Source organism: Nematostella vectensis, chromosome 14, assembly GCF_932526225.1.
Source record: "Nematostella vectensis chromosome 14, jaNemVect1.1, whole genome shotgun sequence".
NCBI lineage: Eukaryota > Metazoa > Cnidaria > Anthozoa > Actiniaria > Edwardsiidae > Nematostella > Nematostella vectensis.
Window position 1 is genome coordinate 13,091,467 of NC_064047.1, and position 26,838 is coordinate 13,118,304.

The 26,838-nt window shown below is 41.0% G+C and overlaps 1 protein-coding gene across 2 annotated transcripts; it reads right to left on the reverse strand.

Moving 5' to 3' along the window:
• Positions 1 to 520: 520 nt before the first annotated feature.
• On the reverse strand, positions 521 to 22,236 carry LOC5503074 (cAMP and cAMP-inhibited cGMP 3',5'-cyclic phosphodiesterase 10A). Of its 2 annotated transcripts, XM_048721536.1 has the most exons (27): positions 22,006 to 22,236; positions 17,748 to 17,903; positions 17,249 to 17,277; positions 16,497 to 16,608; positions 16,107 to 16,156; positions 15,934 to 15,965; positions 14,005 to 14,104; positions 13,501 to 13,534; positions 12,815 to 12,874; positions 12,572 to 12,630; positions 12,367 to 12,417; positions 12,178 to 12,236; positions 11,754 to 11,805; positions 11,137 to 11,270; positions 10,105 to 10,266; positions 9,666 to 9,721; positions 8,097 to 8,155; positions 7,259 to 7,401; positions 6,422 to 6,511; positions 6,195 to 6,342; positions 5,605 to 5,760; positions 4,754 to 4,804; positions 4,071 to 4,192; positions 2,559 to 2,670; positions 2,165 to 2,245; positions 2,010 to 2,098; positions 521 to 936 (listed from the first exon to the last, which is right to left on the reverse strand). In XM_048721536.1, the coding sequence occupies exons 1-27, from the start codon at positions 22,151 to 22,153 to the stop codon at positions 816 to 818; spliced, it is 2,466 nt and encodes an 821-aa protein (XP_048577493.1). In that variant the 5' UTR covers positions 22,154 to 22,236; the 3' UTR covers positions 521 to 815. The 2 variants fall into 2 exon arrangements, with proteins under 2 accessions (XP_048577493.1, XP_048577494.1); XM_048721537.1 differs by lacking the exons at positions 16,497 to 16,608; positions 17,249 to 17,277; positions 17,748 to 17,903; positions 22,006 to 22,236 and adding an exon at positions 16,260 to 16,380.
• Positions 22,237 to 26,838: the final 4,602 nt, after the last annotated feature.

A 26,838-nucleotide genomic window follows, 5' to 3' on the forward strand; every position in this document is an offset into this window, starting at 1 on the left:
ATTATATCATGATGCTATCCATTTAAAGTATGTAATTGGAATAATTTAACTTATACGTGCATATAAACCGCTACTTTGTGACAAATATAAAAATATACGTACGTCTCTACATTATGATCAAAACAATTCTTTGCTTGTTTTACCCGAGAAAACTGTGAGGAGGACAAAGGACATGTAATAATCTAAAAGGTTAGGATCTGGGTCTATTATTCTAGATCGCTGCCAACAAACACGCGTTTCTGCACGTTTAAGTTGAACATTCGACTTACACAGCCCTAGTCCAATAAAAAAAAACGGAAAATATAATATGTAGAAGTGTCCTGACCGAACGAGCCGGGAAACAAAACGACGGTTTCGAACTAAGACTGATTCAGTTTTTTTTTAGATATAAGAAATCGAAAATTTTTCAAGGGGGCTTTGTGTTTTTATAGCAGTGAAGGCCTACAGTTATGGACAAACAGTAATTTCAAAACTGTTAGTTATTTTAATTATGAAAATGTGGAGATCATAAGAGCAACCCTTGAAAGCGAATGCAATTATTTTATTCAAGTAAAAAAAAAAGCAAATCAATGAATGTACATGCAGTTGCATAAATAGCCAAATAAACGGTCTATACACAGAGAAATATAAGGTATCCACTAAAACCTTCTATAGTTATTGATAACAACAATACTTATCATCAGAGTGGCCTGGTATTTAGGAAATAATAAATCGCATATCTGATACTTGGTTTTAGAAATATAAAATAGTATAAATTCTTTTGTACAATTTTTTTTATACATGACTTTTAAGCTTCGACCATAATCAGGACACGTTCAGTAGTCGATAAAAGAGATGGACCTCTTAATACGCTCCTCCTCTGGAATGAGCAAGCTGTTGCTATCGTTTCTGGCCTGTTGCTTCTTCGCGAGGTTCGTCCATTTCCTCAGGTTTCCACTGTCAGAAAAAAAAAAAGGATTTATTACGCGGTACTCACAAACAATAAGTTAAAACAAACTGTACTCGATCGCAAACAGTCGCAGCTAATTTGTAGGTACGATCGCAACCGGTCGCATTCCGATCAATCCCCGATCACAAAGTGGTTTCCATATGATCGCACATGATCGCAATCGACCGCAGCTAATTTGACGGTACGATCGCAACCGGTCGCATTCCGATCAATCCCCGATCACAAAGTGGTTTCCATATGATCGCACATGATCGCAATCGACCGCAGCTAATTTGACGGTACGATCGCAACCGATCGCATTCCGATCGCAAAGTGGTTTCCGTTCCATATGATCACACACGACCGCATATAATCGCATACGATCGCACATAATCGCAGGGTGAGTTTCCATATAACCGTACACGGTTGCCTATTATCGAGTGCTATCGAAAGCGATAATATGGAAACCCGCCCTCAGAACGCGCGCTGTAATTGATTCGTTATATTGTATCCACTCCCAAAGCATGGGATAATGAATGGATAAATGTTAGGACTGCAGGAAACTCAAATATCATTTGTACGTCAGCCCGTGCGTGCCACTAGCGAGACAGATTCATTTCAGTGTATGTTTCTGTCTTGGTTGCGATTTATAAAGTTCGTTTAATTTAGTCCCTGTAAATCATTAAACACTTATTGTCTTGTCCGGAAAGCTATGTATGGTAAAAAATGTTAAAATACAAAAGGTCCAAATAGTCGTTATCGTAAACCAGAATAAATAAATAAATGAATGAATGAAACAATAAATAAATAAAATTTCCTCTTTGATAAGACTTTTTTTCAGGGCAGGTCGCCCTGAAGAAGCTATAATAGACGAAAATTTGACAGAGTCGAATACCAGTTTTTGGTGCATTTAAAAAAAATGTTACCTACACTATTTCAAATTATGTTGCATTGGGAGAATCTGTGTCGTAACCCGCAGTGCCTCGTGGGTATCAAATAAATAATAAAGTAAGTGATAAAGACGTTGATTGAAATAGTGGAATATGTTGGGAGACAGTCAAACTAACGGAATCCAACTTACTCGACATAAGTAATGAGCGGAGCCATCTCGGGGACGAAGTCCATGAGTAGTGAGTAGCACGGTCTAACGATGCCCTTCAGAAAGCCAACCTGACAACAATAGTGGTAACGTTAGTTTATATTAACATCTTTAATCATTTACTTCACAATCAATACCTGGTTCTCCGGAAGATCATCGTGTTTTGATCGGTCCATCATCGGCAATGGATCGAGTCCCATCTTGCGCTCCTCGTCACCCTATAGACAAGTAATCACAATCAGGACTTTCCCAGAAAACCCTATAGACAAGTAATCACAATCAGGACTTTCCCAGAAAACCCTATAGACAAGTAATCACAATCAGGACTTTCCCAGAAAACCCTATAGACAAGTAATCACAATCAGGACTTTCCCAGAAAACCCTATAGACAAGTAATCACAATCAGGACTTTCCCAGAAACCTAGTCAATCAAACAAGTAATCACAATCAGGACTTTCCCAGAAACCTAGTCAATCAAACAAGCATGACCCCTCTTACAGTTATTAATAGATTCCGCAACCAAGCGTTTACCTGAATGTAGAACTCCTCGAAGACTTTATTTACAGCAACGACCTGAATATCCCATGGTTTGGCCGACGTGCACAGGTCACACGCGGTCATAAGCAAGCAGCGAATCAGAGACCTGCAATGACGTAGAATTGACATCATGTTATATGCATGACGTAGATTTGACATCATGTAATATGCATGACGTAGATTTGACTTCAAGTTATATGCATGACGTAGATTTGACATCATGTAATATGCATGACGTAGATTTGACATCATGTAATATGCATGACGTAGATTTGACATCATGTAATATGCATGACGTTGTTTTGACATCATTTAATATGCATGACGTAGATTTGACATCATGTAATATGCATGACAGATTTGACATCATGTAATATGCATGATGTAGATTTGACATCATGTAATATGCATGACGTTGAATTGACATCATTTAATATGCATGACGTAGATTTGACATCATGTAATATGCATGACGTAGATTTGACATCATGTAATATGCATGACGTAGATTTGACATCATGTAATATGCATGACGTTGAATTGACATCATTTAATATGCATGACGTAGATTTGACATCATGTAATATGCATGACAGATTTGACATCATGTAATATGCATGATGTAGATTTGACATCATGTAATATGCATGACGTTGAATTGACATCATTTAATATGCATGACGTAGATTTGACATCATGTAATATGCATGACGTAGATTTGACATCGTGTAATATGCATGACGTTGAATTGACATAATTTAATATGGATGACGTAGATTTGACACCATGTAATATGCATGACGTAGATTTGACATCATGTAATATGCATGACGTAGATTTGACATCATGTAATATGCATGACGTCACATGATATGTAAACCAACATATCAAAAAGTGTTTTTTCTAATAGATTCGTCTTCGAGATATAAGGCTTGAATTGCAATTTACAAATGTTCAAAGTATGAATTCTCTTCTTTTTAGGGAGAAGTCGGGTTCTGATCAGAAATTACCTTTGCTCGCTAATATCTAAATTTCATATCTTCTAAATTTCATTAAAATTTAGAGTTAAGCATTTGGTCAGAGGAACTGATATTGAGAATTGGAAAATTTCATGCCATTTTTTGCTCTGTCAACATGAGACATTATGAAAAAACAGTAGAACGGGAATACAATAGAACAATGAGGTGATCCAGCCAATTACGTTAGGCCTTATGAGCGGGCAACTACATCTCTGTGGTCTTGTTTTTTTTTTTGTCTTCTCAGGTAGAGCGTGAGTTGACTGCAAAGTCGCAAGCATTAATAGGCCATTCCAGCTATAAGTTTGCGCGCGCATTATCATAGAAACCTACCTCAAATACCAGAATGCAGCGCGCGCATTTTTAACTCGCACCAAACGAAGCGCGCGCTGCATGACGGTAGTTGAGCTAAGTTTCCATGGTTAGTGCGCGCGCATGCTTATAGCTGGAATGGTCTATTCGTCGAAACAATTTCCAGTCTCATTCACACCTGTGTTTTTCCTCTTCCCAGCGAAATGCTTTATTTTCCTGCAGAGTTTCCAGCTCTTTTTTGTTTCCGAAGAACAACATTAGATCCGTAGCGATGATCGCTTCCTGGATAAGTTCTAGAACCTATAACAAGATGATTCGCGTCAGTGCCCGCATCTAGCCCCCCACACCCTCCCCTCCCATTGTGTTTTCATATACTCACTAATAAGCACCTGAAAATATTATATTGTAGTTATTTTTTTCATATTCATATATTTTTTTAATTCCTTTTTTTTCTACATTTTCTCATTCAGTATCTCATTCCAAATCAGTAGTGTCTTTAGGGTTCTTCGCCACATAAAACATTACGGGTGTATTTGCTCTTTGGTATCCTGCGAGCAAGAGACCTGTCTATATAAAACAGCCTCTGCCAGCCGCCATTTTGTCCTCCTAGCAAAGCACCAAGTGTAAAAAAGCATCCATTTCCATCTGCTTATTTGCGGAAGCCAACCCGATATTTTCGATCGAATTTGGTAAATAAAGTATTAAACGTTGTTTTTAGATGGTTACTTCAAAATTTTAGCACATTATGTGCATTCCGATTTTAATGGAAACAATAACAAAGTTGTGACTCTTTAAATGACCATTGTAATTTAATTATTTTTTGCGACGCGTTAAGAGAATACAAAGCAAATGGCATCTTACCCTTCGATAACTCTCGGCATCTAACTGCCCGAAGACGTTTTGGCCCTCGCTCTGAAATACGGCAATAATATGGAAAACAATTGATGTCGTAAAAACAAACGTTTCCCCCCTTGCCTGTGTATGTCACAATTCTTATATCATAGTCTGAAAGTTGTCAATCTTATTAAAAAAACAGGTAAAATTCAACTACAATTTCTCTGTGTCTTTTCTCACGTACCCCCACGCGCAATTTTCCCAATATTTATAGATTCAGAACTTGCTGGCTTTACTCTAAAACTTCTTGCACTACAACTTCAATAGTCATGTATGAATACATCAAATCAGTGTACATTAAGTACAGGGCCGTAGAAGGGGATGGGGCGCTAGGGGCACGTGGTCCCCATTATAATATGTTAAACACGTGACCAGCAGGGGCGTGGCTGTGCACCCAGGTTTTCTGAACGTTTCTGTATTTTACCCACCAATATTCCGGGGAACGCTAACGCACTGAAGTAAACGCCGCCGTATCGCATGTGTCTAACAATAAGTTGCTATCATATGAAAAAACCGTTGTCGTTTTAGGGGTCTGGTACCGAGGAATTTTCGTTTCTTTTCAGAGGCCTTCTTTATTGACTAAAGATGGTCACAGTCACTGTTTTTCTCTTCTGAATACAATTCATAGAGTTTGCCAAGCACCTGCGGTACAGCAGCCTTTAAAATGATAAGAATCATGCAGGTTTTCCAAATAAGTTTCCTTATATGGAAGTGACCGCCTCTGGAAAAAACACAATTTTTGGCTAAATTTCCTTGACATGCGTACCTCTAGTATAAAGACTCCTTGTTTAAAGTGGTACTTTCCTTGACATGCGTACCTCTAGTATAAAGACTCCTTGTTTGAAGTGGTGCCATTCCATCGTGGAAGTCGTGTAGAGGTTGGCTAGAGGCGTCTTGCAGTGAAGCATGAACGCATTATTTTTACCGCGGTGGTCAACATCGTGACAAATACCCGCGATGAACAGCGACAGTTTCTATAGTTACAAAATTGCGTGACACGAGTGACTGGTGTGGACGGCGTTACCTAAGGTCAGGTCTCGGAGCCTGTAAGAGACTTATTATCCCTGTGCGCGACACCGTGACCAGTGCGGATTGTGTGACTAGAATGACCAGTGAAGATTGCGTGACAAGCATGACATCGTACCTCATATTCCGTAAGAGACTTGTAATCTCATATGACAATCCACATTGGAAACAGTGCATTTTTGTTACTATCGTGACCAGTTTGACCAGAGCGATTAGCAAAGATTGCGTGAAACTCGTGATAACTCGTAATAATCAGTAAGATACTTGACATCTCGTATGACAATCCACAATAGAACCAGTGCAAATTGTGTGTGACGAGTGACCAAAATGGATTGTGTGACGAGTGACCAGTGCAGATTGCGTGAAAAGCGTGATAACCTACCTCATAGTCCGTAAGAGACTCGTTATCTCGTATGACAATCCACAGACTGTGCGCGACAGAGAATGCGTGACACCAGTTGTGGTACGGGATATCACGGTAGCACTTCCGGACTGACAGAGAGAATCGTGCTATCGTCTCAAGATCCACTCTAAAAATGAGAACGAAGATAAGGGCTGACAAATACGAGAATGGATAGTAACTGATAAACGAAGAAAAAGGGAACTAACCTGACGTTACAATGGTCAAAGAGATCTTGCGTCATTTTGATAAAATAATAAGTGAGCGCATCATTATCCTGATACATATCGAATTCCCAGCTGGAAAAAAAAATGTTTACATCACAAATCTTACACAAACGTAAAAGCGCGCGAAAAGCTGAAATGAAGATACCCCTGTGATTTCTATTTCCTTCTAGTAAGGAAAAAGGATACTGTGGGGGTTTAAGGAGTCTTGGAACTTCGAACTTTGAATTTATACCCCTTGATATAGATTACTATAATAGCGGGAGGGAGAAGTCAGCACGAATTCACAGCCCCCCTAGGGTACCCTAAGGTCTCTTATTGCAGGTGCTAAAACCGGGGCAATATTTAAGTGCCAAGTTTTAGGTTGTAAAATATTGTATGCTACTGAAAAATTCTGTTGGGAGGGGAGGTAAGGTGCGAATATAATGACACATATATCCACAGCCTTTCCCCTTCTCTAGCCTCAGATATCCCCGAATGGTCGTAAGCGTTGAATTTGATTTCCGATGACCATGCCCATGACCTGAGTCCACCATGCGAAAAGTTAAAATGGTCCACCATGTTTGTGTGCTAACCTCAGCAAAGACACAGGCGTTCTTACTCAGGTTTCTTGTTGGGCCTCCTGTGGCTGGTAAAAATTGTGACGTCACAGGGAACCCCAGACCCAAAGCTGCCTAACGGTTCATTTCGAAGGACGGGAAACCCGACAAGAACGCCTGGGTCTATAGGCTTCCCTTACACTACCTGTTGAACGCCTGAGTCTATAGGCTTTGCTTACAGTACCTGTGGAACGCCTGGTACTATAGGCTTTGCTTACGGTACCTGTTGAACGCCGGCGGTAGCATAACAAGGTCAGCGGAATTAAGGAACTCTTCTGTCTCTTTTTCTGACGCGCAGCAATGATACGAGATGACCTCCAGCGCCACCTGGTGCTTCTGCTGCGCGCAAAAGAGCGAATTGTACATCTGAAACACGAAAGTCGGAAAGAGTGAGTAATGGAAGTGTTTTTTTATGGCATAAAAATAATTTGGGGGAGCGCGGGAAACCTGCGATGTTCTAAAAACGCTAGAGCATGGGCCTATTTACATAATGGCGTTCTGAAAAACACGAATTCCAAGTTTTCGTCCTAATAAGGAATTGATCGAGCGAGCTAAATAAAGAACGACAGTTTTCAAAATTGTATGGATTGGATACGGATATTATGAAGGGAGAGAGGTAAAATGTATTTATTTGAGGTATTCACGAGATTGATTATTTTACCTTTGTTCTTATTACGAAATCACCGATATTTATCATTATCTATTCGCTCCATAGCGTTGCGTTTTTCACTTGACGCCTTCCAGCAAACTTACAAGTTCTACTTTGTACGAGTTTTAATTTTCAACCAATTAGTTAGTTAATTGATTAGTATACGCATCTTTTTTCACTAATGCATGTAATGTCTTGGTTTTCAATCAATTTGTATTTTTTTCATATTGCATTGTTATTGTAGTTCTACTAACCGCCTGTTAATTAACGATTTGCTGGCTGGCTCTCCTCCTAACTCGTTGTCATCGGGTTGTTAAGAAAATAAATGTTTTCTATTTGAGCGCAGCGAATTAGAAAAGAAAGATCGAAGAAATAAACCAGAGATAAGTGAGGATGGAGAATCATTCCTTACCTTGCTATAGTGTAGAGCCAGCCCACAGTACCCCGCAAACATTTCAAACGATTGCATATCTAGAAAGAGATCCACATAATCAATAGACATAACCACGCCCCCCCTCAGAAAGTCCCAAGCAGTAAGCATTCCCGAGTCCCACAAGCAGCAAACATTCCCAAGTCTCACGCAGCAAACATTCCCAAGTCCCACGCAGCAAACATTCCCAAGTCCCACGCAGCAAACATTCCCAAGTCTCACGCAGCAAACATTTCCAAGTTTCAACAGCAAACATTCCCAAGTCTCACGCAGCAAACATTCCCAAGTCTTAAAAGCAAATATTCCCAAGTCTCACGCAGCAAACATCCCCAAGTCTTAATAGCAAACATTCCCAAGTCTCACGCAGCAAACATTCCCAAGTCTCACGCAGCAAGCATTCCCAAGTCTCACGCAGCAAACATTCCCAAATCTCACGCAGAAAACATTCCCAAGTCTCACGCAGCAAACATTCCCAAGTCTCACGCAGCAAACATTCCCAAGTCTCACGCAGCAAGCATTCCCAAGTCTCACGCAGCGAACATTCCCAAGTCTCACGCAGCAAACATTCCCAAGTCTCACGCAGCAAGCATTCCCAAGTCTCACGCAGCAAACATTCCCAAGTCTCACGCAGCAAGCATTCCCAAGTCTCACGCAGCAAACATTCCCAAGTCTCACGCAGCAAACATTCCCAAGTCTCACGCAGCAAGCATTCCCAAGTCTCACGCAGCAAGCATTCCCAAGTCTCACGCAGCAAACATTCCCAAGTCTCACGCAGCAAGCATTCCCAAGTCTCACGCAGAAAACATTCCCAAGTCTCACGCAGAAAACATTCCCAAGTCTCACGCAGCAAACATTCCCAAGTCTCACGCAGCAAGCATTCCCAAGTCTCACGCAGCAAGCATTCCCAAGTCACACGCAGCAAACATTCCCAAGTCTCACGCAGCAAACATTCCCAAGTCTCACGCAGCAAATATTCCCAAGTCTCACGCAGCAAACATTCCCAAGTCTCACGCAGCAAACATTCCCAAGTCTCACGCAGCAAACATTCCCAAGTCTCACGCAGCAAACATTCCCAAGTCTCACGCAGCAAACATTCCGAAGTCTCACGCAACAAACATTCCCAAGTCTCACGCAGAAAACATTCCCAAGTCCCACGCAGCAAACATTCCCAAGACTCGAGCAGCAAACATTCCCAAGTCTCAACAACAAACATTCCCAAGTCTCACGCAGCAAACATTCCCAAGTCTCAACAACAAACATTCCCAAGTCTTACGCAGCGAATATTCCCAAGTCTCACGCAGCAAACATTTCCAAGTGTCAAGCAGCAAACATTCCCAAAACTCAAGCACAACCATTCCCAGGTACCCAAGCAGCAAATATTCAAGTCTCACGCAGCGAATATTCTTTTCGTTATTCAAATGGGTGACGTCAATACAACGTCCACCTTACGGATGTTCCACTGTATGTAACTGTTCTATTGTATCAAACTGTAAATAAGACAAGCAGGGGTGTCCATGGGTGTCCGATATATAAAGTTTCCTGCGTACGTACCGTTAGGAGAGAAGAATCCATTGTGACTGTTCACCATTTGACACACTCCTATAATACTGAAACAGATAAAGATATGTGGAGAAAAATAAGAGCATTAAAGGATATCTACACGATTAATGTCAGAACTGCATTAAAATACGGACGCCCTCTAAATGTGAAAAAACTAATCAAGTTTAAGCCGTGTTTTTAAGTACCATACCTCCGTATTTACCTAATGAGTACCGTGTATTTATGTCCGGTATCCGTGTATTTATTGTAAAAATATCTTGTATATATATGTACCGTTTCTCCGTATTTATCCAATGTATGCCGTGTATTTAAGTACCGTGTGCCCTTTATAAGTCTAACGAATGCCGTGAATTTAAGTATTGTATACCCTTATAAGTCTAATGAATGCCGTGTATTCATCTAACGATTGAATGCCGTGTATGCGCCTCACCTGCCCTTGCACCGCACAGGGACGCAGAGTATCGTGTGTGTCGTGTATCCTGTCTTCATGTCGACTTCTCGGTTAAACCGCTCGTCCCGATAGGCATCTCGGATATTCAGGATACTACCCGTGCACGCCACGTATCCCGCGATGCCTTTCGACACGGGAAACCTTGAGTGATATAAGGAGAAATAGAAAAATATTTAACCCTTATAATCATATTGATAATTACTAGCAGCATAATCGTCATCATAATCAACCGCACCACATAAAACCAGCACATATAGCGACATCATCACCATTATAACCATCATTCACAGTCATTATAGATAGCATGGATCATCACGATCAACCATACATGTCGTGGTGACACTAGGATTCCAACTGAGGTTGAGTCCCGGTAAACTGAACCCAGGTTGGTCCTGGTTGACTTTTTGTGCGGTTACACAAGCTCTCTTTACCTTAGTTGAGTTGTCAACAGCGAGGAACCAAGTGTCCTCGTGTCACGGGCTACTTATCAAGTGATCTACACTGATTATCATTCAAATACTTTGGCGGGATTTACTCTAGCTTGTGTTAAACATGGTACGCTTGGAACAAATATATATCAGTTATTGAGCAACAATTTGCTTTCGAACATGGTTAAACAAATTTATGTTTGAAAACAACAGATCATTTAGGGCTTAAAACTCGTTATCGGGAATGAAACCAAAAGTAACACTAGAATTACCATCATAACTCGAATCATCGTTACGAAAAACGACTAGGTTTTGAGCAAAAAACGCAATTTAACACAATTACACTTTTATATCTGTCAGCGCTAATTACTGCAATCTTCCCCGGAAGCGGAAGTGTACCTAAACTAACTGGAAGCTGAAAGCGCACATTTTCTAATCGGAAAACGTAAATGATCTAACGGGAAGCCGAAGTCGTACAGTATATAACCGAAAGCGGAAGTCGTACATTATCTAACAGGAAGTAGTAAAAAATCTAATCGGAAGCGGAAGTCGTACCGTATTTAACAGGAGGCGGAAGTCTTACCTGATCTCATTGCCACAACGGAAGCTCCCGTCCTCATTTCCGTCGTCAAAGAGGTTCGCGAATAGCTCCTCAGAGGCTTGGTCCAGCAAGAAGAGAGAACACCTGTCTGCGTTTACCAGCTTCTTGGCAAATGCCTGGCACAAAATAACACAAGTATCGCTGTTAATTATATTATATACACGGCAACTGTATGTGTAGCTCATGGTATGGACCCTTCTGTGTGATGAGTAGTGTGAAAGAGCCCTAGACAGCCTCATCACTTGTTTTCTTTCTTCAATTTTTTAATATATACTTCATTTACAAAAAGCTTCCACAAATCAGCCCAGCCCAGGATTTTTTAATAGAAGGGGCCTAAAAGGCCCTTCAAAGTATTTTCTCCTGTATTTTATATAGTGTCTTATAAATTAACTTATTAATCTTTTTGGCTGCTGGAAGGGGAGGAGACCTCTAGGTCACCCCCTGGCTCCGCGCCCGCAGCCGATGGGAAAATGCTTTCAAGCACTTGGTATTTTGTTTGAATGACAAAATGGCGGCTGACAGAGGAGTTTACTGAGGCCTTTTGAAAACAGCGCCAGCATAGCTATTTTTGGGTCACGAGGACAAACTGCTCCACTCACCATAATTTTCTCTATCACTGTATCCATGGTACAGGCCTCGTCGAATATCGACCTGTGATAGGACAAGAGTACGCTTTCAGCGTGGTGAAACACGCAAATAACACGCAACCAGTGTGATGTAATATGCGCATTACACGCTAACAGCGCGAAATAACACGCAATCAGCGTGGCATAACACGCATGCAACACGCAACCAGTGTGATGTAATACGCGCTTTATACGCAAATCAGCGCGATATATCACGTATGTAACACGAAATCAGTGTGATATAACACGTATATAACACGCTATCAGTGCAAGCAAGCAGCCTTATAAACATATGCGAATATACGGCTATGAATATCAAGGAAGTCATTGCTGATCTAATGGGCACGAATTAAAAAAAAAAATTTATGCTGCGCATTAACATTCACACTTCACGCACCTTACGACATTCAAAAGGAACGTGTTCAGATCCTTCTGCTTTGTTATCTGTTTTGAAATCTGAAAAAGGAAATAACATGAGAAGGAGGCGCTTCCCTACCTGTCATTAATAAATTCCTGTTCGAGTCACTAAGATCCACTGTCCATTTGTATCCATTTATTTTTCTTGCTTTTTAAAAAATATGCTCACCTCGGCGTGGTGTATCGCTATGCTTCCCCAGACCAGGTAACTATTCAGAATCTACAAGGGAGTTCAGAAAAGCCGTTAGTGGGTACAGCCGTTAGTGTGGGTGTTGTATAAAATGGGTACAAGCGTTAGTATGGGTGTTGTATAAAATGGGTACAGTCGTTACTTAAAAGCGTTGGAAGTCTTCCGTTAGAAGTTTTTTCCTCACCTCCTCGTCTTCTTTCTCAAATGGCATGCTCCCAAGGGCTTTGACAAGCTCGACGACGCCTACCAAGCAATAGTTAAAATCAATGTCTCTTATTAGTTTGCTTTTTTGAATTAGTCTTCAGTGCAACTACCCCTTTAAATCGCTATCCTTTTTAACGCGGGATTTTCTCTGTATACAGAGGATTGAGGGACTGACCATTCCGTGGCGCCCACGGGTACATGGAACATACCCTTTAATACTTACCGACCAGAGTGCCGTCTGACTGGATGATGGGCTGGCATAGAACAGACATAGCGGTGCTATCTGAAAATATGATGTTCAAGTATGACGCTACTAGAAATAGAGATGCAGCAACTTATGTTTCGGGGAAGCATGTACCAGCTCCAACCCCTCCCCCCTTTCCCCTCCCACCCCTCCCCCCTTCCCCGAATTACTTTGAAAGACCCATAATGACATTCCGCCCAAGAATTTTTTTTAAGGGGAATGAGCTTATTTGAAACATTTTCCTTCATGTCAGCACACGCTCAAATATTGTGTATGTCGTCACGTCGGAAATCCCTAATTTTCGGGGTGGTATCAACATCAAAGAATAAACAATGTAAAAAAAGTAACAAGGTGATGCACATCAATATTTTGCTGTCTAGTTGGGTTACAGGGTCCGATTCGTTGTTCTATCTTAGTTGAGCTTCTTGGCTCTCGGCTTTGTTGCAAGGGTTTTTCTCCCTCTCTCTCTCAGAGTCAGACATGAATTGCATGTGGGCTACCCGTGGCGCTTTCAACTCCACCACGTTGTTTCTGAGCTCTCGCAATTCAGCATTCCAGTCTCAAGGTGATTACCTTCCCAAATAATGTTTATCTCAAACAGATCAATCGATATTCTTTACAAAGGAGAGATTGTGTGAAAAAGGAGGCCATGTCATACGTCATACCTTCCACACCGATGCCTTTTGGAAACCTCTCGTCCTGAAAAAAAAAAAAAAGAAAACTCTGACTGATTAGAAACTTCTTTTAGGTGATTTATAAAAGATAACTCTATGAATCTTTCTTTCACCGCGAGAACAAGCAATATCTAGAATAAAAAACAACAAAATAATTCATCGAGAAGAATTTCGTTGATTTGGCATCCTCGCAGTTCCATTGTAATATCAAAGCATACTGAAGGTGAGTGGGTTGTTAATTACCCTCTTTTACATTGTTGTTTCTCATCATAAAAAGAGATTTGTTTAGCTGGCAAGACAATTATAAACGAGCATTCCTCTAAAAATACAAAAAATGGGCAATGTGTCGAGCCCCGACCGCCATCTTATTTTGTTTTGTTGAAATCTCAATCGGCCAACAGGTTTAAAATTACCCCTTATATATGTCTTTGATACCCCTTACCCCTAAAGTGTCTTTGATATCCCTTACCCCAATATGTCTTTGATACCCCTTACCCCTAATATGTCTTTAATAAAGAGGCGTTCTCCTGTCTCCGCGACATGCGCTGCCACGGTCCCTCCCTTGCCGATGGGTTGCCGACCAAGACTCCGCGTCCTATTGGCAAGAAATGATGGGTCCATATTTAGAATAAATGTCACCTCGAAGACAGCTACAGTAGGAGGCGAAGGAACTAGGAAGAGAAGGAATTAGAAGGCGAAGGAATCAGGAGAAGAAGGAACTAGGAGGCAAAGGAATTAAGAGAAGAAGGAATAAGAAGGCGAAGGAATCAGGAGAAGAAGGGACTAGGAGGCGAAAAAATTAGGAGAAGGAATTAGAAGGCGAAGGAATTAGAAGGCGAAGCAATCAGGAGGCGAAGGAATTAGAAGGCGAAGAAATTTGGGGAAGAAGGAACTAGGAGGCGAAGGAATCAGGAGAAGAAGGAACTAGGAGGCGAAGGAATCAGGAGAAGAAGGAACTAGGAGGCGAAGGAATCAGGAGAAGAAGGAACTAGGAGGCGAAGGAATCAGGAGAAGAAGGAACTACGAGGCGAAGGAATCAGGAGAAGAAGGAACTAGGAGGCGAAGGAATCAGGAGAAGAAGGAACTAGGAGGCGAAGGAATTAGAAGGCGAAGGAATTAGAAGGCGAAGGAATTAGAAGGCGAAGGAATTAGAAGGCGAATGAATTAGAAGGCGAAGGAATTAGGGGAAGAAGGAACTAGGAGGCGAAGGAATTAGGAGAAGAAGGAATTAGAAGGCAAAGGAATTAGAAGGCGAAGGAATTAGGAGGCGAAGGAATCAGGAGAAGAAGGAATCAGGAGAAGAAGGAATTAAAAGGCGAATCAATTAGGAGGCGATGAAGGAACTAGGAGGCTAATCAATTAGGAGGCGATGAAGGAACTAGGAGGCGAATCAATTAGGAGGCGATGAAGGGACTAGGAGGCGAATCAATTAGGAGGCGAAGGAATTAGAAGGCGAAGGAATCAGGAGAAGAAGGAATTAGAAGGCGAAGGAATTAGGAGGCGAAGGAATTAGAAGGCGAAGGTATCAGGAGGCGAATTAATTAGGAGGCGAAGGAATTAGGAGGCGAAGGAATTAGAAGGCGAAGGTATCAGGAGGCGAATTAATTAGGAGGCGAAGGAATCAGGAGGCGAAGGAATTAGAAGGCGAAGGAATCAGGGGAAGAAAGAACTAGGAGCCGAAGAAATTAGGAGAAGGAACTAGGAGGCGAGGGAATAAGGGGAAGAATGAATTAGAAGGCGAAGGAATTAGGAGAAGAGGGAATTAGAAGGCGAAGGAATCAGGGAAAGAAGGAACTAGGAGGCGAAGAAATCAGGAGAAGAAGGAACTAGGAGGCGAAGGAATCAGGAGAAGAAGGAACTAGGAGGCGGAGGAATCAGGAGAAGAAGGAATTAGAAGGCGAAGGAATCAGGAGAAGAAGGAACTACGAGGCGAAGGAATCAGGAGAAGAAGGAACTAGGAGGCGAAGGAATCAGGAGAAGAAGGAACTAGGAGGCGAAGGAATTAGAAGGCGAAGGAATTAGAAGGCGAAGGAATTAGGGGAAGAAGGAACTAGGAGGCGAAGGAACTAGGAGGCGAAGGAACTAGAAGGCGAAGGAATCAGGGGAAGAAAGAACTAGGAGGCGAAGAAATTAAGAGAAGAAGGAACTAGGAGGCGAAGGAATCAGGAAAGAAGGAACTAGGAGGCGAAGAAATTAGGAGAAGAAGGAACTAGGAGGCGAAGGAATTAGGAAAAGAAGGAACTAGGAAGCGAAGGAATTGGGAGAAGAAGGAACTAGAAGGTGAAGGAATTAGGAGGCGATGAAGGAATTAGGAGGCGAAGAAATTAGGGGAAGAAGGAACTAGGAGGCGAAGGAATCAGGAGAAGAAGGAACTAGGAGGCGAAGGAATTAGGAGAAGAAGGAACTAGGACTCTTCCTATGTACCTTGTCTTTGACTCCGAATAAAGAAAGATATCCTGAGAAAGAATAAAATATTCTAGTAAGCAAATAAAATGACAGTTTTAAAGTCAATCAATATAAACCCCGATCTCTGTTTCTTAATACAGAAATCGTCCAGCACACATGTACTAAAGTATAGAATAATGCCCAATACTCACCGATCCATTTTTATCGACAAGATATAGGGAGAATCGGTCAGCATGAATAGCTAAAAGACAAGAATAAATCAAATCACATCGGCTATTCCGGGCACTTTTAAGTTCTTTCTGCCTTACGGACACCCCTCTATTACGGGCACTCGTGAAAATCACCTCGGGCTCTCTTCGATTTAGCCTTGGCAATGTTCCTAACGAGCTCGTACATTACTCGAGCTTCCTTCAGCTTACCCTTAGCAATGTTTCCAACGAGCTCATACATAAATCGGGCTTCCTTCGGCTTACCCTTAGCAATGTCCCCAACGAGCTCGTGAATGAATCGGGCTTACTTCGGCTTACCCTTAGCAATGTTCCTTACGACCTCGTGCTTGACTCGGGCTTCCTTCGGCTTACCTTTAGCAATGTTCGCAGCGAGCTCGTACATGACTCGCGCTTTCTTCGGTTGCTGGTTAATGTCTCTTGTCAGCTGTTGTAACATCTTCCGTTTATCAGTATGCACACAAAACTGCCGAAAAATGAAAAGAAATTTGAAAGAGCTTTCCGTGATACCTCTGTCTTTAAGCTGTTAAGCTTGCGCAAAAAAACATTACCAGTTAACGGGGTTGATAGTAATAACTTTAACAATCATATAGCATACATACAAATATTTCAGAAAGGGTTGAACCCGGATAGTCGATGCGTGGTAACCCGAAGAGATTTATGGGTATCAATAAACAAGCAAATAAGCGTAAATCAAAACGAAATAAGGTTTGGAAACTGTGCATTTCTTTTGTGCCTGTAAACACTGATATGGCTACACAGACCATTTATACAATACCCATGAGACACTGCGGGTTACGACAGATGGATTCTCGAGTGCAACCTTATTTGAAACAGGTGTATTCCAGTGAAAGGAAAAGTCTAAGCAACTAACTTAAGAAGTATAATCGAAATGTTATGGGTATTTGTGGGAATATAAAGAAGACAATTTGAGTTTGGCAAGGGAAGTTCTTTATGTTTTTAGAGACAGGACTGCAGATTAGGACTAAATTCAACCGAAATTGAGCTCAGTTCATAGTTTTATTATCAGAGTTCGAGTAAACGGTGTTATGATGTGGTATACGAATGAAATTCTACCATTCATAGCATCATGGCATATTCCTTACCTTCCATCTGGATAATGAAGTCGACATTTCTAGATTAGAAAAAATACATTACACTTTAGGAAAGAACTAGTCTTTCGTTACTCCCCTTCCTACCCCTCCCCCTCCCCCTCATATGAAAGCCCACACCTCCCAAACTATTATCATAACACGACTGTGGGCCTTTGTTTAAAACAAGCGCCATCTCAATTTTCTACGCTGCCCAAAAAGCCTTAATTTTTCATTTAATCTTGAAAGATTATGCGATGAAATAATAATAAAAAACGCTGCCCAAAAATCCTTAATTTTTCATTTAATCTTGAAAGATTATGCGATGAAATATTAAAAAAAGCTATGTACTAAATTTACCAAATTCAATAACAAATATTGCAATTGCAATCATCCGATTGAAACTTTTTTCTCACCATCTAATATCCCTGAATTAAAACATATCCATAGCTTTCAAAAATCTGTTTTCTGGACGAGATGAGTTCTGAGAGATGAGTTTTGCTTTGCTACTTACTGTTGTCTGGGCCAGAGGTCGAGATGAGATGGGTTTTGCGAATGAGCCATCTCTCAATCTGTTCCCTGCTCGCCACCTCGAGAATGACTTCATCAAGGAAACTGGGATTCGCGCCCAAGAACTCCTTGACTTGTAATTCGGTCAAATTTGTAGAGGCTACAATACAGCATGCAGCATAAGGTACTAGATCCCGTTCTTTTGGTAAACTCCACGGCACTGGGAGCTCTTCTCCTATGTTGTCTACATACTTCATGTTTACACAAGTCCTATTAGTTACTATGTTCCTATTGGTTACTATGGACCTATTGGTTACTATGGTCCTATTGGTTACTATGGACCTATTGGTTACTATGGACCTATTGGTTACTATGGTCCTATTGGTTACTATGGACCTATTGGTTACTATGGTCCTATTGGTTACTATGTTCCTATTGGTTACTATGGACCTATTGGTTACTATGGACCTATTGGTTACTATGGTCCTATTGGTTACTATGGTCCTATTGGTTACTATGGTCCTATTAGTTACTATGGTCCTATTGGTTACTATGGTCCTATTAGTTACTATGGTCCTATTGGTTACTATGGTCCTATTGGTTACTATGGTCCTATTGGTTACTATGGTCCTATTGGTTACTATGGTCCTATTGGTTACTATGGTCCTTGAATGGCGTGGTTGCTAATGACCTGCACGGAAATGTGAGATAACTCCGCCCGCGTCCCTTCTGTCATCTTAAAGTGCAACTAAAGCAATAAAAACAGTGTCCTCCAAAACGGTTCATTAATCGATATCTTATATCCCCTATATCTTAGTAGAATTACAGCCCTTTGAATAGCCGGTCTGTAAAACTCCTTTGTCGAAGACCAAGAAATTGATCGCGAGCACGTGGCGCGAAAGTTGGCGTTGCATTTTATTCTATGCTCTATGTAAGCTCGCGCTCGTGAAACTCAAGCGCTTGTGAGTTGTCATGAGAAAGTGAAACACCTCTTTTCAAAAAGAAATAACTAGCTAAGGACAGCTGGAAAATGCAAAAAAAAATTAAGTAGAAAAAGGGTTTAATACTGGTTTTTGATTTTTTTTTCGAATTGTCGATCGGGCGGGCCCTAACGTAATATAAGCCAACAGGCGCACCCGCTGTTTACAAATATTTTCCAAACAGAAATCTCCAAGATGCTTACTACCTAATTTCTCGAAACTTGGGTCTAATATTATCAAAGTTTTTCAAATTATCGAGGACTGTATGGCTTTTTTTTCCCCATATTCCCAGCTCAAATATCTATTGCATCCAATCTTGAGCGTATTTTGAACTTGTTGTTTGGATGAGTGTGATCGGGAACGTCACGTCCCGTGGAAATTTTTGCTAAAGACAGGCGCACCCGCTGTTTACAAATATTTTCCAAACAGAAATCTCCAAGATGCTTACTACCTAATTTCTCGAAACTTGGGTCTAATATTATCAAAGTTTTTCAAATTATCGAGGACTGTACGGCTTTTTTTCCCCATATTCCCAGCTCAAATATCTATTGCATCCAATCTTGAGCGTATTTTGAACTTGTTGTTTGGATGAGTGTGATCGGGAACGTCACGTCCCGTGGAAATTTTTGCTAAAGATTCATTATTGCATTTGTCGAAAACGTGGTTCCTTTAGCAATTAATTTAGTTGTCGATGTAATATGACCTTTGGATAAGATGTTGTCCATCCAAATACCCCGAATGACCCAGGCTTGTGCGAGATGGCGATCATTTTATGCAAGATGGAACAACAATGCATCGCAGCAATGGCGCCGTGTTGCACCGTAAACTTGATGGAAATACTTGTCTGAAAATCCTCATTTCTAGTTTATATCACTCGACTATGTCGACCTTACACTTTGTAACTTATTCTTAGATTATTACTTAGACTTGTTTTTCCTTTTCAGAGACAACGTATAAAAATATAGTGATTTCTGTTATGGTTATTCTAGCAAAGAAAAAAAAAACACTTCTCGAAGGTCTTCTTATTTGGTGATACTTTTCGCGCCAATTCGAGCATAAACCATTAGGGGGACTGGTCAAGTAGGTGTTTCAAGCCGGCTATTTTGAAAACCTGTAGAATATCATGAATTGGCCCCCTGATAATGTGTTTTTTGTTCGTTGACAGCGATTCTGTACTAATAAGGGATGTTACATATTGATAAATAAACCAATTTCGATAATGTTGCTTTTATTCCTTTAGATACACTTAAAATTCCTATGGACCCACCCATGTTCAAGAATCCGGGTTTCCCGGTAAAAAAGGGGACTAACAGAGCATTTTCATCCCCCTTTCTTACTCAACACTTCAAGTACTGAACTTCTTAGTACTGAAGTTTAGTTCGTCAGTACTAATACCACATCCCCCATAAATCCCTGGTCAAACAGAACGCATGCCAGGCCACGGAACTATCTAAATGAAAACGCTTCGTGTGGACGCGGATCTTTTTGAAAACGGAACAAAAAGGTTGCGTTTTCAAAAGAAAACAGACACGTGGGGACAGGGTCTAACTTTATGATCTTGCCAAATATTAAGAAAGTTTCGAGAAAAAAGTGTTTGATTACGACAACAACAACAACAATATAACTTTATTTATACCACACACAGAAATTACAGTAAGAAAATAAATAATAATTACAGATTTTGGGTATTGGCTGCCTAGAAGTAACTAAAAAGCTAATCTGGCTAGGCAGCACGACGACATACGACGACAGCACGACGACACGACGACATACGACGACAGCACGACGACAGCACGACAGCATACGTCCTTTCCGCGCGTCTAGTTTTGTTTGATTCTGAAGTAAATACCCATAAGGGGCCGATTACATGAAAAATTTCAGCCCGGGCTGAGTTTTCATCCCGTTTAGTGAGGCTTAAAGTCCAGCCCGCTATCCTCCACAAATACTTTTAAAATTGCTCTTTGGATAACATGAACGAGTTTTCAGCCCGGGATCAATTTCAGCCCTGGGGGAGTTTTCCAGCCCGGTCTGGCAAACCGGGCTAGGGTTTTCAGCACGGGCTAGCGGGTTAAAATCGCCATGAAATCGCGTAAATATTTCAGCCCGGGCTGGATAACAATACAATTCGAGTCCAGCCCAGGCTGAATAGAACTCAGCCCGGGCTGGATTTAAGTAATATAATCGGTAAGCAGCTGCCCGGGCTGAAGTTTCATCCCGGCCTGAAATCCATCATGTTATCGCGCGCTTTTATAAGGGAAAATCTAAGAGGCCGACTTGGGGCATGGCTAAGGGACAACAACAAATATGAAAGGACATCACTACGAACCCAGGGGAAGTGAAATATCATAAATTCAACGCTCGATGCTAGGGCGTCGAAGGAACGGCCTTTGTAGTCACAGCAGTACGGGAAGTATTATCCTCCTATGTTTTACTTCTTTGATGGCAAGTAGATGACATTTTGAACTTATATTTGATTGGCTAAGAAATATATCTTTGTAAATCGATACGTCTTTAGAGGTGGGTAAACATTGTTATTAAAAATCTCAATGAGACTCATAGGACGAGGGGAATTATTTTTTATCTTGAGACTCAATAGTTGAGTAATTGTTTTAATATAAATCACATAGTATTTGACCCGCATTTTCCATAACTGTGTAAACTGTCTAGAATGTAAAATTTCATTATAGAGCTATCAATTTCTCCGTGTGCTATCGCATTACAAATTCTTGAATGGTATAAATTACATCACGTTTCAAGGCAAGTTTGAGCGATTTTAATAACAAAGACGTACAAAAACTTAATTAAATTGGTTAGAGAAGTCATTTTAAGTATAATCCTAATTTGAATCCAACGTGAGAGCGCCAAATAACATAATAATATTTGTTGTTACGGATAGACTTTCCGAATGCAAAGATATCGGATAGACAAGAAATCTGCGGGCCCGATCTCTGAGTGATTTAGAGTTAAGAAATCGAAATAATAACGGTCTTGAATCACATTGATATAGAGGAAGTCAGTAAGCCTTAAAATGTCTTAAACAAAATAAAAGAAAAACTCAATTATTATTTTTTAACTAAAAAGCCCTTCACAGATGAGTAATAAGTTCTTCATCGCTCATTGAATATAGCAACGGAACATTGTTGCATGACAACAGTAGGATTTTTAAGAAAGAAGGTGATTTACAAGTACTTAGTAGTATGGTGCTAAATATTTGTTAGGTTTTATCGCTTGAAGATCAGATTGTCAGACAGATTTGCAAAGCGAAATCGTGTGCAAACTTACTTCGCGAATGTCGACATCTAACGTTCTCCAGAGAAACCCCATTTTCCTTTAAAATCGGCTTCACCGGAACTTGGTTTGGGAGCGGTGGGAGTCTTCGAACACTAACTTGTCTCGTTGGTGAAGACATATTGGGACTTAACTTCAACATTGATTAATAAAGTAGTTACATTTCCAGAATTCGATCGAAAGTCTTCAGCCATTGTGTTGTCAAGTATGGCTCTTACGTTACGGAGCTCGCGCTCTTTACGAGGATCCTCGGAAATGCTCGGGTACTACGAAATACTCCGGGCAAGCATCGGTAGATTATCGTGATGAGGATTTCCGCTAATATCCTCTTGAATTAACTCAACACAACACTCACGCGTAAAATAATGCCCTCTCGAGCGGTGAAAGAGCGAATAAACATTTCCGTACGCTTCCAATTTTAATAACTAACTAAATAACCAAAATACAATTTGAAGGGTAAAATTCTTTCCTCTTTTCCTAAAAAAAGCTGCTAAATCCTAGATTATTTCGCATTTCTCTCGGTTTTTTCTAATAAAGAAAATTTGTACTAATTGCGTGGGCTTTTTATAGTCATCACTCTTTTGCGATGCTCATGAATGAGAAAAAACATTATCAAGTTGCAAAGAAGAAATAAGGAATAATGTTTACCCTTTGATGTTTTCCGAATAAAGTTCGAGTCAGAAAGCACACACAGATTGGAAACATTCAAAAAATTTTCAGACTATTGAGGGCAGATCAAATGGGGATGTAAGTTGTTGATATACCAACTCTCATGACCGTGCACTCTCACGAACTCCCATTTACTTTTAAACATGTTCAAATTTGACATGAGAGTCGATGAGAGTGGTCGCCGTTGGATCACGTGAATAAGAGAAGGGACATATCCAGGATTTCAAAATAGGGGGGAGGGGGTGTGGATTTAATGGCCGGAAAGACGGGTTTTAACTCATCCTGTCGGGGATTAACAGTATATTAGTTTTACGTGACGCAAAATGGCGTGAGGGTACGGAAGCCCATGAGGGCCACTCAAGATTTTCGTTAACAACATCTCACCTTTCGGTCACGACTTTGAACTATTTGCGTCACGACAACTCACTTTGAGTGTCACGACAAAGCACTATTTGATTATCGCTTAAAACATTGCAGGTTTAGTTCACAATATCGCACTTTGTGTCTCAAAACATCGCACTTTGTGTCTTAAACAACTCATCATTTTGCCTTTGCTTAAAACATTTCAGTATAAACAGCACGTCAGGAGAAAATGCCCTTTAGCAAGAAATGGCAAGAATATACGACTCGCCTTAAAAATTTGCTAATTTCACTAAATATGAATCTCCCGTCCTTTTACGTTAAGAAGTCAATCGATAATTTTACGATTCGTGGCACAAATGATTATGTGTTCCGGGATGGAATGTCTAAAACATCCATTTCTTAAAACATTTCAGTATATCGTTCACGACATTCAACTTTGTGCTTGTAACATAGCACTATTTGTCTATTGCATAAAATATTTTACTTTGTGCTTTATAACATGGGACTTTGTGTCTTAAAAAATCTCGCGATTTGCCGAATGCGCAAATTATTTCAGGTTTTGTCTATTGCATAAAATATTCAACTTTGTGTCTTAAAAATCTCGCGATTTTCCGAATGCGCAAATCATTCCAGTTTTTGTCCGTGCATTGAATATTTAACTTTGTGTTTCATAACATGGTACTTTGTGTCTTAAAAAATATCGCGATTTGCAGAATGCGCAAATCATTTCAGTTTTTTTCTATTGCATAAAATAACTAACTTTGTGTTTTATAACATGGTACTTCGTGTCTTAAAAAATATCGCGATTTGCCGAATGGCCAAAAATTTCAGTTTTGGTCTAGGCATAAATTATTTAACTTTGTGCTTTAGAACTTCATTTCACAAATTTGAAGAGAATTTTCAAATAACTGGATTCTATACGAATGACCTGTGAGCTCCCTACAAGGACTAAAAACTAAACAGAACGTCAGGATAGGCCGAGGAAAAGAAGCCTTAGCGATACGGGATCAAAGGCTGAACTGTACAGGACCCGAAATGATCCCAGGACCCGAAACGATCCCAGGACCCGAAATGATCCCCAAAAGTACCCCAACTGATCCCGGGACCCGAAACGATACCGAGGAGTCCCCGAAATCAACCCCACGGAATTGCGGTAATGGACAAAGGGAAAGCAGAAGAAGCACTTCCAATTCTTAAAGCATAATTTAGGGTTGACAGCCAATCTATTTCTAAATAACATGACTTAAAAAACTTAAATTCCAATACAATACTTCTATTTATTACATTGCCCCGGCGGTAAACCCATAAACAGAGTCCTAAACAAATACACAACTTTTAATTGCTACTGAAAGGAGTACAACATAAACATAGCACAGCCAAAGCACAGCCTTGCTCAGAACAACCAAACTTTTGACCTTCGAAACATTTGCAGTTCCAACACATGACTCTGACACTATAAATCTCGTTTCCGGTAAACATCACCCTAAAAATCTATATTCATTTGACAACCAAACGTGTTTTTCACCACGAAATCCATGTTCACACGAGCGAATATTTACCGACAGCCGGTTTGGCCGAGAAGATGGAATTACAAAAGCACACTGAGTAATGCACTCGAACAACCCTTTTACTACCGTTGCAAAATATTAAGAGATGTGGCTTTTGTTGAAAGCAATATGTGAGTTTTGAATTTCCTTATGTAGTAGTGCGTACACCACTGCATGATTTCTCTCTATCTCTCTTTATGATAGGTCTTTCATTCACCGAACACAAACAAACATTTTCCTACGGGAAAGCAGAGGCATGTCTAATCTTTGGAGACATTCGTTTATGGCTTGTTATATATGAATTATTTATTCACGCCTGGTTCTTCAGATTACCATCACGGGAATTTTTATTTGACCCCAATTGTTGACTCAACCAAGCTGTCGAAAGCTGTATTTCCCGCGCAGTCGTATATAAAAATCTTAATACTATGGTTTTAGTTAATTCAAATTTCTGGATAGTGACAAAAATGACGCTTAAATGTTTCATATGTTTTTAAAACTGAAAGCCAATCCTTCCACATTCCTGTTGTTTGTCCATTACTGCAATTCCTTGGGGTTCATTTCGGGGACTCTTGGGGATCGTTTCGGGTCCCGGGATCAGTTGGGGTACTTTTGGGGATCATTTCGGGTCCTGGGATCGTTTCGGGTCCTGGGATCATTTCGGGTCCTGTACAGAACTGGTTGAGAGCTCGCTCGAGCTTTATTCGGTGTTCTATAGATGCAGGTGCCTCTAGCTCGCCTTGCGGGACTACGGCCCCAATGATGACTCTACATCGGAAGCCTCTCCTCCAAACGATAAATCACGGCATTTGACTTTGTTTATAACTTAGGCGGCTCATCGCATTAATGCTAATAATATCTAAAGTTTTTGACAAACATTTACGGCATTCCATAATATCTTAGGCAACGACTCACAATGGGTAGCAATGCTGAACTTTTTACTTTGTCTTATCAACAATGCTATTTATTTCACTGAGCTTTATGGCTTATAATCTTTATTTAATATTTATATTTACTTATATATCTCAATTTAAGCTCAGGATTTCGCAATTACGTTTCTAGTCTATTCGCAAAGCATGCTGGTCTATGTAGAAAAAAACTCACTTTTTGCAAACGCACTTTGTGCTTCACAAGATTGCACTTTTTGCGTTACGACATTGGACTTTTTGCACAAGGACATGTGACTATTTGTCACACACGATTGGATGTTTAGGCTTGCGTCATGGCACATTATGCAAATCGCCAACAAAATCTGACTCTTGGACATGAGACAATTTGCTTCAAAACATCGCACATTATATCTCATAATATGGCACTTTTTCGCTTATAACATCGCACTTTTTGCGTGTATGACTTAGAATATCGCTTTTAACATCGCACTATTTGCGTGTATGACTTAGAATATCGCGTGCTTATATTATTATGTGCTTATAACACCGCTCCTTTACTTATTTTATACAGTTTTAGCTGATGAAACACTACGCCACTCAAAACATCATACATAGTCGTGGGTGTGGGTATGGAGTCGTGTGTGTGGGTATGGAGTCGTGTGTGTGGGTATGGAGTCGTGTGTGTGGGTATGGAGTCGTCGGTATGGGTGTGGAGTCGTGTGTGTGGGTATGGAGTCGTGTGTGTGGGTATGGAGTCGTGGGTCGGATATGGAGTCGTGTGTGTGGGTATGGAGTCGTGGGTGTGGGTATAAAGTCTTTATGTGGGTATGAAGTCGTGGGTGTGGGTATGGAGTCTTGGGTGTGGGTATGGAGTCGTGGGTGTGGGTAAGGAGTCGTGGGTGTGGGTATGGAGTCGTGGGTGTGAGTATGGAGTCGTGGGTGTGGGTATGGAGTCGTGGGTGTGGGTATGGAGTCGTGGGTGTGGGTAAGGAGTCGTGGGTGTGGGTATGGAGTCGTGGGTGTGGGTATGGAGTCGTGGGTGTGAGTATGGAGTCGTGAGTGTGGGTATGGAGTCGTGGGTGTGGGTATGGAGTCGTGGGTGTGGGTATGGAGTCGTGGGTGTGGGTATGGAGTCGTGGGTGTGGGTATGGAGTCGTGGGTGTGGGTATGGAGTCGTGGGTGTGGGTATGGAGTCGTGGGTGTGGGTATGAAGTCGTGGGTGTGTGGGTATTGAGTCGTGGGTGTGGGTATGGAGTCGTGGGGGTGGGTATGGAGTCGTGGGTGTGGGTATGAAGTCGTGGGTGTGGGTATGGAGTCGTGGGGGTGGGTATGGAGTCGTGGGGGTGGGTATGGAGTCG